A 12132-nucleotide genomic window follows, 5' to 3' on the forward strand; every position below is an offset into this window, starting at 1 on the left:
TTCACAAATAGATAGGAAAGCACAGGATTTATCTGACTAAATAGGAAGTTCTGACCATTGTTTCACAGTTAGCTATCCCCAAGTTGCTCTCTCTATGAGCTGAGAGAGGAGAACAAAGCACTCCTCTACAGATTGGAGTTATTTGAAAACAGCACTAAACCACCTATCCTTCGGTTGGGTGGGCATTCCTGAGTTGATGACACTGGAGACAGATACTTTCATTTGGAACTGAAGTTGCCTTTGGCACCATTCTCTTGTTCTTGCCTGAAAACTTTCAGATAAGAGATCTATCTCCCCAGGGTTTCTTAAGTCTGTGCTGTTAATTTGCTTACAGCAGACAGGTGCATTGCTGGTGGTTGACCTGAGGGCATATCCCTGGTGTAAGTATCAACAGTGCAGTCCATTCACAATAGCCTGTCGTTTTGGGTGTAACATCCATACTAATGCAGCAAACAACATTGCAGCTGCACTGCCTTCTGGATACCTAATCCACAAATACTGGTACAGCTCCCTGACACAATGGCTTCCAATTTTCAAAAGGCTTTCTGGGAGTCTATGGGGATTATGGGAGAAACTGTCAAACTCCCATAATTCCCTGGGGGAAATCCCATAAATCCCCTGGATCTGGCACCATTTCCTAGTTCTTTTCTCTAAATAGAAGCCTTTTTCTGCAGTAAAAGGCCTCAGGGGGAACTTTGAAAAGCAGTCACAAGGCAACACTGGCAAGACAATGGAGTATGTGTGAAAAGCCAGAGAGCAAGCTGAGTAGTTCATTAATGTTCAAAGACAGCAGTATGCTGTATTTTCTGATGAAGTTCAGCACATGGAGGTGTTTTTATGTCTGAACCATGAACACTCTCTCTTGTTCTCAAGACATGAGATGAACAGCAGTGTCTGTATTAAGGATGAGGCTTTTCTCTTGCTCTGCAGGAAGCTAGCCCCCAAACCTCACTGTGAGATTGAGAGCTCTCATTTCCATGGAAAAGATTTCCATGGAAATCACCACGGGGAAGTCGGCTTCCCCAGAGAGTTATTGCTCAGTTGGGTACCACCTGACGTTTGGAAATCCCACAGTGGGTGCTGTTCTGGTGGAGGTTTGAAAAGGAATGTGACCAAGGTGGCCACTTTGCCAGATATCACTTGTCAGATAATTCTTAGTCAGAAATGCACAGACTAAGAGCTTTTTTTCCATACGATGAATCACTGGCAGGTTACTGTGCCAGTAATGGATTTTTTAGTTTGTTCGCAGTTATGAAAAATAAGAAAGAAATTGGTTTGGGTCAAATGGAAATCAACATTTTTTGGAATTAGTGGTGAATCAAAAAAAAGTTGGAAAAATTTCATTTGGGGTTGAACAAAAGGTTGAGTTTATTTGGGTAAGGGCATTAAGGGTAAGCTTCCCAGAGGAAAGGAGTACTTGTGGCACCTTAGAGACTAACCAATTTATTTGAGCATAAGCTCACGAAAGCTTATGCTCAAATAAATTGGTTAGTCTCTAAGGTGCCACAAGTACTCCTTTTCTTTTTGCGAATACAGACTAACACGGCTGCTACTCTGAAACCTTCCCAGAGGAGAAAAAGATGCTGATGTCACCTCTTCTAACATTTAGCACAATGGGTGAGGCACTCACCAGGAGCATGGGAGACTCAGGTTCAATTCCCTGCTCGGGAGTAGGGACGTGAACCCAGGTCTCCCCCACACCAGGTGAGTATCCTAACCACCAGGCTATGGGGTATTCTGGGTGTGTTTCTCCCAGTCTCTCCTGTTGAAGCTGTTGCACTTTGTATAACTAATTAAATAGTCATTGCAGAAGGTACTGGAACTTGGGTGTCCCCCCCTCTCAGGTGAGTGCCCTAAGCACCAGACTTTTGACCCATTCCCAGCCATTCTGTCTCTGGCCAAATGGCTATTCAAGTTCTTTATACAAAGCAGAACAGCTTCAACTGGAGAGACAAAGAGACCCACCCCAGAATTTGGGTACCCCATTGCTGCCAATCCATCCATTATGTCCTGCACATTGCCAAGAGTCACAGTCCTGTGTTGCAGGTGACGATTGATGGCCCTGCACACTTGCATGACAATAGCCCCCACTGTCACTTTTGCAACTCCAAAATGATTTCCCAAGGACTGGTAGCAATTGGCATTCCATGTTTCCACAGTGTAATTGCCACTCGGTTCTCTACCATCAGTACTGCTCTCATTTTGGTGTCCCTGAGCTGATGGGCTGGTGTGAGCTGGGCACACAGATCAAGGAATGTGGGTGCATCCAGAAGTACTGCAGCTCACTTCTCATCATCCAAGCTTGCGTTACCAGTCAGTTACCAGTCTCACCAGTCAGTGCTTGCTTCAGTGCCTCACTATTTGCAGTTACTCTGTGACCACCACCAACAACCTTGGTTTGGTTCTTCCTATGTTCCACAGCAAAGTGTGCTCCATGAAATCATCATGGCTGCTCTTGTATCTCTGCAAGCATTGGATGATTGTGCACCCTGTGCTTGCAACATGGTTGATCATAGGATGACTATGAGCCGCCAATGTGATATGGCTGTGAAAAAAGCTAATGCGGTCTTGGGATGCATCAGGAGAAGTATTTCCAGTAGGGATAAGGAGGTTTTCGTACCTTTATACAAGGCACTGGTGAGACCTCACCTGGAATACTGTGTGCAGTTCTGGTCTCCCATGTTTAAGAAGGATGAATTCAAACTGGAACAGGTACAAAAAAGGGCTACTAGGATGATCCGAGGAATGGAAAACTTGTCTTATGAAAGGAGACTCAAGGAGCTTGGCTTGTTTAGCCTAACTAAAAGAAGGTTGAGGGGAGATATGATTGCTCTTTATAAATATATGAGAGGGATAAATACCGGAGAGGGAGAGGAGTTATTTAAGCTCAGTATCAATGTGGACACAAGAACAAATGGATATAAACTGGCCACCAGGAAGTTTAGACTTGAAATTAGATGAAGGTTTCTAACCATCAGAAGAGTGAAGTTCTGGAACAGCCTTCCAAGAGAAGCAACGGGGGCAAAAGACCTATCTGGCTTTAAGATTAAACTCGGTAAGTTTATGGAGGAGATGGTATGATGGGATAACAAGATTCTGGTAATTAAACTGATCTTTAAATATTCATGGTAAATAGGCCTAATGGCCTGTGATGGGATGTTAGATGGGGTGGGATCTGAGTTACCCAGGAAAGAATTTTCTGTAGTATCTGGCTGGTGAATCTTGCCCATATGCTCAGGGTTTAGCTGATCACCACATTTGGGGTGGGGAAGGAATTTTCCTCCAGGGCAGATTGGAAGAGGCCCTGGAGGTTTTTCGCCTTCCTCTGTAGCATGGGGCACGGGTCAATTGCTGGAGGATTCTCTGCTCCTTGAAGTCTTTAAACTACGATTTGAGGACTTCAATAGCTCAGACATAGGTGAGAGGTTTTTTCGCAGGAGTGGGTGGGTGAGATTCCGTGGCCTGCGTTGTGCAGGAGGTCAGATTAGATGATTATAATGGTCCCTTCTGACCTTAGTATCTATGAATCTATGAAACACTCATGACGACAGCACAGAGCTGTGCAGGCTCCACGCTTCTGTCAGAGGTGGTGGAACCGCAACAAGTCCCGCGGGGGTTCATTGGATTTTCAAAATAGACATGAACATTACGGGTTAGAGATGGCATTATGGGGTGGAGAAAGTTACATGATGGGAGCTTGACCCCACAGTCCCAGTCACCCAAGTGACTTGTTTCTGCCCAGCTATGCTGTGCCTAAACTCCCCAAAACACAATGTGCTGGACAGTGGTGAGTTGCACAGTGGGATACCTGCCCATGGTGCACAGTACTGTGCATCAAAACAAGCACTCCTGGTGAGTATGCACAGCGCTGATGCAAGGCGCCATGTATGCACGTGCACAAGCGATATAACAACTGCAGTGGCTTTTATACTGATGTAAATCGCAGCAGCAAAAGTTTGTAGTGCAGACACGCCCTTCATGCCTCACATGGGTCAATGCAGCCACAGTGATGCCACAGGAAACGGGGTAGGGCTTTGCAATGCTGCAGTTCGCACCCAGGTTAGTCTGACCAGGGTACCGATCACTCAGATTAATTTGGCAATAAGGACTGGATGAAATTTTTACCCATGGCATAATCTAAGGTAGAATTCTGGCATTTGTTCAACACCACCTTGAATTTTCATACACAGATCTATGACTGTATTTCTTTGTACATTTTTGATTTTTCCTTATATTTACTGCATCGTTTAAACTTCAGATATTGGACTATTAACCATTTTCCCATCAAAGTGACAGTATTTTTTTCTTCTGGATACTTAATGGATTTACTACTGTGCTTGAAAGGTATTTACATAACTGTGTAGTATTTTATGAGAGAAAAAACATGTGTTCTGTCCCATGAAGAGTCTTCTATTGTTGAGTCATTCTTTCTTCCCTCTATATACAGAAATCAGCCAGAATCTCTTAACCTCTCTCCAATACTGCTGATAGCTGATGAAAAGGGTACCAGATATGAACTGCCCTGGTCTGGGTTTGGTTTTACAAACTAAAAATCAGTAGAGTAAAAATCTGACAGAGTTTGGCAGAACCTAAGCCATTCCAGTTTGTCTTGTATCCAAACTTCCTCAGATTGAAAAGAACAAAACTGCTCTGCTTTCCCCAACAGAAATATGGTCTTAAAAAAGCCTTTTCTTTCTAATCTTCCTGCAATACTCCCCTGATAAAATCAATCCTGTACATAAAAAAAACGAAAAAAACAAAAACCCAACAAACTGAGGTCTTGATCCTGCAATCTATTATGCATGTGTACACTTCAAGTCAATGGGGCTACTCAGCTTAAAGTTAAGCACAAGTGTAAGGCTTTGTCTACACTGGAAATGGAACAACGAAACTTTTGTTGTGCAGAGGTGTGAAAAAAAACCCACCCCCCTGAACGACAAACGTTTTGCCGACAAAAAGCACCAGTGTGAACAGCGCTTTGTTGGCAGGAGTGCTCTCCTGCTGGCAAAGCTACCGCCATTCATTCGGTGCGGAAGTTTTTTGTCGGCAGGAGAGCTCTCTCCTACTGTAGCGGCACAGCCATGTTGCTAAAAGTTGCGTAGGGTAGACAAAGCCTTGATTTTGCAGGATCAGGACTGAAGGCTCCTTTGACCTAACTCTAATGTTCATACATTGTGTATATTTAAATTGAAATGCAAACTTAAAGAATCTCTAAAGCTAGTACATCTTATATTTAGAAGAACTGCTTTTCTTGAGTTATTTCTTCTTAAAACATATACTTAAAAAAACCATGTGATTTAAAAAAATATATATATATTTAACTCAATATGTTAAACCAGAAGTTGGTCCAATAAAAGATATTAACTCACCCACCTTGTCTCTCTAATATCCTGGGACTAACACAGCTACAACAAAACAGCAAACAATCATGCATTCAGTAATTTATGACAATGGCTTTTAAACTGCAGACACAACTGGAGCTTTCTCATTGGTTATTTATGTTAAAGACATGACTACATTGCCCAGCAAATGCTCACATCTATCTACTTTCACTATTCATGTAGAAATTCTATTTCCTTAGAGCAATAACAACACTCTTGGCAGTGCATTCTGAGGCAATTACTGCACTTCTCAGGTAGTTAACATTACTCAGCCTTTGGCCTTGTGCCTTGTAACACCACCCAAATAGTATTATCATTGCTTAGAAATGCACTGCCTGGAGTGCATCTTACCTATGCTACAACTCTCACACAGGGTTTGAAATATTATCACTTATAAAGGATTTGAAATCCCATATGTGTACACACACAGTTTTTCCATTTGCAGTTTAGCCAATCTTATAATAAAATAAAAAATGTTATAATTAGGGCTAATATATAGGTTTCAAGTAGATCTTGTCAGGAATTTTTTGACAAAACTTTTTTTTAAGCAAATATCGACTCATAATTCTTAGTTTTGACGGAACTTTCATCGGGAAGGTTTCTCAGGTCAAGGATTGAATGTCTGGTCAAACCCAGAAAGAGATCCACCCAAGTGGACAGAACACTCACCTAAGACGTGGATGACTCAGGTTCAAGCCCCTACTCTGCCTAATTTGGTGCAAGGACTCTAAGGTGCCACAAGTACTCCTTTTCTTTTTGCGAATACAGACTAACACGGCTGTTACTCTGGGACTTGAATTTGGAATTCTCACATCCCAAGTGAGTATCCTATCAAGTCAGTCTCTGCTGTTGGAGCTGTTTCACTTTGTATAAGTAGTTAAAAATTCATTAAGACACAAAATAGGTGTCAGACCTTTTATTTGTCATCTATGATCTTAACAACAGAATCTTGCAGACTCTTCAAATTTCTTATATACTTAACCCTTATGGAAATCTTTTGCACTGGCTAGAATTGATTTTTTTTTTCTGATTAATGGCTTTTTCCCCCCTGTTATTTTTCATAATAAAGTTTTCTCTTCAACACAGTTTGACAAATAATGTTCTACCAGAGAGCATTCTGCAAGTTGACCATAATTCCCAAGTATTAATTTTAAAAACAAAACAAAACAAAAAACCTAACTCACCAGATCTACTCATTAGGGACGGCAGGTCAGGGAATACCTTCCCTATGATGAAATCATGGGAGGTGGGGGGAGAAAAAAATCTATTTTTTAAAAATCAGTTTAATCTAATGTGGAGTTACAAACACAATTATACAATCTTAATTATATGGTTACATGACTACAATATGGGGTAGAATTAAGTTTGTTTGGGTGCCCTAACTGCAATTCTATACCTTAACATGTCTGGATGTATTTTAAATTTAATCTTAACACTAAATTCTCTGGGTTAATAGTATCTATGCTGGGGACAATTAGACATCCTTATATTTTTTGCCATAAATTACTTATGTATACTTTTAATTGGAACTCCATGTTAACATTGATTTCATTAGGGGAATTAGATCATTCTTTAAATGTTGCAATTCTTTAAAATCAGCCAACACTTCATTTTAAAAGTTGTTTCTTGACTGAGGAGAATAACAGTCAAAACAAGATCAATTACATTTTTCTACCACAAATGTTGAAGAGTAGAAGCCCACTGATACCTTGACTTTTTCTAGGTAATCCTGCAGAGAGTCAATTAGCAGATCCCCCACTGGCTGCCAGGAACCCTTGGTCACTTCAGCCTGGCGCAACTTCAGGTCCAGTTCATCCATTGCCTCCTGGAGCTCCTGTAGTCTTTCAAGAGCCTCATCTATCTTCTTTTGCCAGTCAGCAGAATGCAGGTTCAATTTATCCCATTCAGTTTTGACCTCATCTGCCTGTCTTCGGAGGAGTCTGGTGACATACTGGGCCCTTTCTTCAGGAGACAGCTCTAAATGTGAAGTTCAACAGGCCGTTAGAGCATATTCTATCTTATAAGGAAAATAACTATCGGAGCAAGACTGAAATGTTCAAAAGCACAGCAAGAAAACTATTCACAACCAGAGACATCTATCAAATATACTTTATTAATGTACAATAATTTGGGGTCCCTCAACAAATCCTAGTCCTATTATATATCACAGTGTAATAATTTTCTAAGTATTCAGTTAGGGGCCCATATTCCACAAAGAATTTAGGTACACGCTTACTTTTCAAATGGACTTGAGCATGTCTTTAAGTCCATCCTCATTCAGCAAAACTCTTGTGAAAATGCTTAAATTTAAGCATGTGCTTAAGTCTCCCTGAAAGTTAAGAACATGTTTAAGAGCTTTGCTGAACTGGGACCACAAGGATCAAGCAAAGATCTTGAGTTGTACCTGGCACACACACAGTTTCTATTTAAGCAATCTGCTTTTTTCTAGAGCATTTTATACTAAATGTTGAGCCAAATAAATTTCAGGATGGTCAGCTGTAATTTTCTTTGGTTAGCTTTTCAAATTGGCATGGATTTCCTATCTCTAAGAACTTAACTACTGAAATTTATGAATCACAAATTGGTCTATAAGTTATACATCCACACAAGAGGTTTTGAGCTCTTCACAGTGTTTCTTTTAAATATGCACATTTATTTATATAATGTGCAGAAGGACTTTTAAGTCCTGGTTTCAGCTATCCTTTTTTTAGTTCAGGTTATGAGATAGTGATATGCAGCTTGGAGTATCTAAGAGCTGCCCTGACAGTGGCAGTAAGAATTTATGGTCTTTCAATCATCACTGATCCTTCTATCAATATGTTATTACTCTACATTCAACTACCTCTAGGCTCCTGGTAGAGCTTCTCCAGTCCCTCCAGAGGCTGCTCTGCCAGGAACACTCGCACGGTCTCAAGTGCACTCATGATAACAGGTTCTTTAGTTTTCAACTCCCTCTTGAAGGCCTGTGAAGCGAAACAAACACAATGTAAATTGGGGATGTAAAGCCATATTAAATGCTAGTCCTCGGGGCTGTCAACTTTAGTATAAAATTTCCAGCATCAACTTCAACCTGCATTACTACAAATAGGCGTCAACAAGATGAGATGGAAGATCATTGTCAGCATTTGATTAACCAGAAACCACATTTGTTTTCTGAGGGGCCAATGAGCATTTAGAGTGTTGCAAAATGGAAGGAGAGGCTGATTAAGCTGTTCACTGTGTGAAGGGATCCCTTCTGTGACTAATGTCAAAGTCAAACTTTGAAACCTAGCTGGAAGGGACAAGGCTTCAGCAGGCTTTGCAATGAACAGCACTGGCACAGCTAATGCTGCCTGAGAGGCAAAAGATTTCCAGACTGTAATGGGAAATCCAAGCTATCACTGTTGCTACTGCTGCTGTGTCAGAAAAAAAGAAGTGCACTTATATTGCTACACTGACGCTTTATAATAAGTAACAAACGGCTATAGTTCTGAGGTACAGTCAGTGTCATCACGTTAACCACCATGTGCTCCTTTGGTACTGAGGTAGACGTAATAGATGCACAGCATGCTGAGCAAGCTCTTCTTATTTTCATACTCTCTTCCACAAATGTCAAATGCATGCAGAGGAGGAAATCACCTTCCATTTTCAATTGAAGTCCAGAGGCCAATCTAGGAATACATGCTAGCATCAACCCACAGCAGATTTCCCAATACTATCCTTGGGAGATTTATACAGAGATCATGGGCAGAATATGGTCCTTGATGTAGTAACAACACTTTTAGCTATTTTTATCATTATTTGTTAAAAATCTTAACATCACTCAGTGGGAAAATGTGGTCATCTTCTTGACCACTGTTATTTTGTCTTTCCCCCCCCCTTCCTTTCCCATCCTTTCTTTGCTTTTCTCTCCCTTTCCTATCTTCTCTTCCTTTCTTCTCTTTGCATTTTCTTCCCTCCAACAACTTCCACCACTCTTGTTTATCCCATCTGTTAACGTGATCAGCCGTCAATTAGTTAAGGTTGACATTAAAAAGTGCTGTTATTAGGCTGCAGAGCTAACACCCAATCCAATGAATGAGACGTAGTGGAGCACACATTTCTCCATAGCAGACTCAGGAACATTCCACTGGTTTACATTTGGAAGGTTTTCTTCTCAACCATGAAAGCTAGAAACTTTGTGTTTGTTTCTTTTAAAGAAAGTTTTGATTACACAGAATCTGTATCTAACACGCAGGCCATGTAAATACATCTAGTGGGCTAGATCTAGAATATGGGCTGAGTGTTTGAATTACTTTGAGTGTGTATTGTACTATACCTCTGAGCATTCACTGGTGGTTTCTTTCCAAGTTTTAACTGTCTTGGCTATAAACGAGAGCTTAATTTATAGAGTTCTTATGCGGTATCATGCTGTTGTAAAACACATGGAAAGTACTAGGGTAATTATTGCAAGGAGGAGAGCTATATGTCATGAGTGGCAAAAGCACACATTACTTATGAAGGTTTTGCTTTTACATTAATAGGAAATACTTTTTACAAAGAATTATATGAGTTACTTAAACAATAAATTCAGTCAGAACTAGTTTTGATAATGTGTTTAACTAAAATGATTACAGGAATTAGTAAACAAAAAGCCCAGAAATTGAAGGTTAAAGTCATCAGCTGATTATAGTGTGAACTACATTTGAAATTAAATGTCATACACAGAGCCCCTAAATGAACACCTCCCGTGACTATTAATGTTTTTTTAAAATACTTGAGAACTCCCAATGAATTGGATGAGAACTTATTGTAAGAGACCTTGATCTTGAGATCAGTAAAATCATTTGAAGAATGTCGAGTCCCTTCTTGAAGTGCATGGTATAGTCACTAAAGTTGAACTCTGCAATGGACATTAACGGACTTGGGCTGTTCTCTGAATATACCACCATCTAAGTTGAGTCAATTACAGGAATTTCTTGCTGATGCATCTTTATGATTTATGCTTACTCTAACATTGACTATTTTAAGAATCCGACATTTTGATTTGTATGAGTGAGAAACAATGCTATTTTGTCTTTGTTTCATAAGTCTTCGTATCTGCTAACTGTAATGGCCAGATCAGCATATCGTTTCTTCGCATGTTTAAATGTCTTTTGTTTGGGCTACTAATATTGTGTGTAAGTTTTAACTTTATGACCCAGTCAGCATTTTAAATTATTGCCAAGGTACAATCAATTTAATTCTCCCCAGCCAAATGATGGATGAATAGTTCTGAGTCAAAAGGGAAATTGCACTTAGTTTGTGCTAACATACTATAAGTTATTTTTGATTATTAATACTGGGCTAAAACTGAGGCCTTTACTCCCACTTAAGTCAATGGATATTTGCCTAACAACTGAATGAAAACTGAGAATCAGATTGATTAAATTATACATTTATTTCAATTTGTGCCTGGCCCTTGCATGATGTGCAAGAGGAGGGAAGGACAAGCAAGGAAAAACTATTATGTTTAGCTCTCACATGGATCCTGCTCATCCTATAGAAGGGTAGACCCCAATCCAGCCCTCTAGAATGCAGGTGCTGGGATATATTCTGTCTTCAGAAGCTCCCACTGAGAAAGGACATGTGCAGACTTCGCCAATAGTATCACAATTAACCCCTAGATTTAGCCTAACATTATTATCCACTACCCAAGGGATGCAATGTGCTTTGTAGACATGCCAGGAGATAGATCCTTTCCCTGAAAAGCTTACATTTTAAAAGCAATCCAAACAGACAACATATGGACAAAGGACTGCTCCCTGCCCATGCCCAAAGAAAGCATGGAGGAGGCAGAGCTGTTCTGATGAAGAAAGCAATACAACTACAATTTCCATGTCTTAAGGGCTGTGTAGGAGTGCATGTTTTCACCTGCACTGCTGGGAAGGGGTAGTAGGTACCTTTCTTCAGACAGCTTCCGCTGTTGGCAGAACACTGTGGCCTAAACTGTGCCTAGCTGAGTGGATGTGTAAAGGGTGGGGAGGGCACAAAACATTCTCCCTTACCCTTGTCCCCGATGCAAGGGACACTAGATGTAGTGGCACTAGATTCCCAGAAGAGGACACAGCTATATTCCCTTCCCTTCTCCAGGACAGCAGAGTTAGGATAGGTGGGAAGGAATATATACTCCATCCTGTAACAGGATGTAATAGGGGATACTTGCCTCATGCACAATGGCTTCTGAAGCTGCTGGTGATATATAGCCTTACAGCACTGGCAACGGCTTAAACCTTCAGTCCTGCCATGGCATATTTTATATATAGCTCTAAACAGAGATCTGTGTTGACACCCAGAAGAAATGTGCCTGTGTCTTTATCTCCTCTTCTTCGTAGTGTTCTATTCTGCATGTTATGTTAAACTGCTGATGCTATCAAGTAAGTCTACACAGGCCAAGTGTTTGAATAATTTCCAACATGTTGTGGCACCCATCCCTGTCCTCTCTCCCTCCTGCTGAATTCATTTTGGTCTGCAAACATCTAGTAGACTAAATGATACATTGCAGCAATTAGAACAAAAAAGTTTTAGGCTGAGGCAAAGTCAGGTGCACCATAGCACTTCATTAAAATGGATGTGCTCACTCCACAGTGCCACATTTGATTGGAAATTCTCACTGTATGAAGACAGTGTTGGCTTTTCTGTGCTAAGATTCTTTTTAGTGTGGTATATTCATGTGAATGTAGTTATTAGCTCAAAATGGTAGAGCTCAAAAATGGTAACAAGCTGACATTTTCTCTTCTTTTGGTGGAAAAAA

The 12132-nt window shown here is 40.6% G+C and overlaps 1 protein-coding gene across 9 annotated transcripts in view; it reads right to left on the reverse strand.

Annotated features, from left to right (window-relative positions):
- DMD (dystrophin) overlaps positions 1–12132 on the reverse strand; it is a 1912888-nt gene that overhangs the window by 269139 nt on the left and 1631617 nt on the right. For all 9 annotated transcript variants that reach the window (XM_043538015.1, XM_043538014.1, XM_043538013.1 and 6 more), the window contains 2 exons: positions 8224–8344; positions 7090–7358 (listed from right to left, as the gene is read on the reverse strand). In XM_043538015.1, coding sequence (XP_043393950.1) covers positions 7090–7358; positions 8224–8344 — 390 coding nt within the window. The remainder of the gene's footprint in view (positions 1–7089; positions 7359–8223; positions 8345–12132) is intronic.

Source organism: Chelonia mydas, chromosome 1, assembly GCF_015237465.2.
Source record: "Chelonia mydas isolate rCheMyd1 chromosome 1, rCheMyd1.pri.v2, whole genome shotgun sequence".
NCBI lineage: Eukaryota > Metazoa > Chordata > Testudines > Cheloniidae > Chelonia > Chelonia mydas.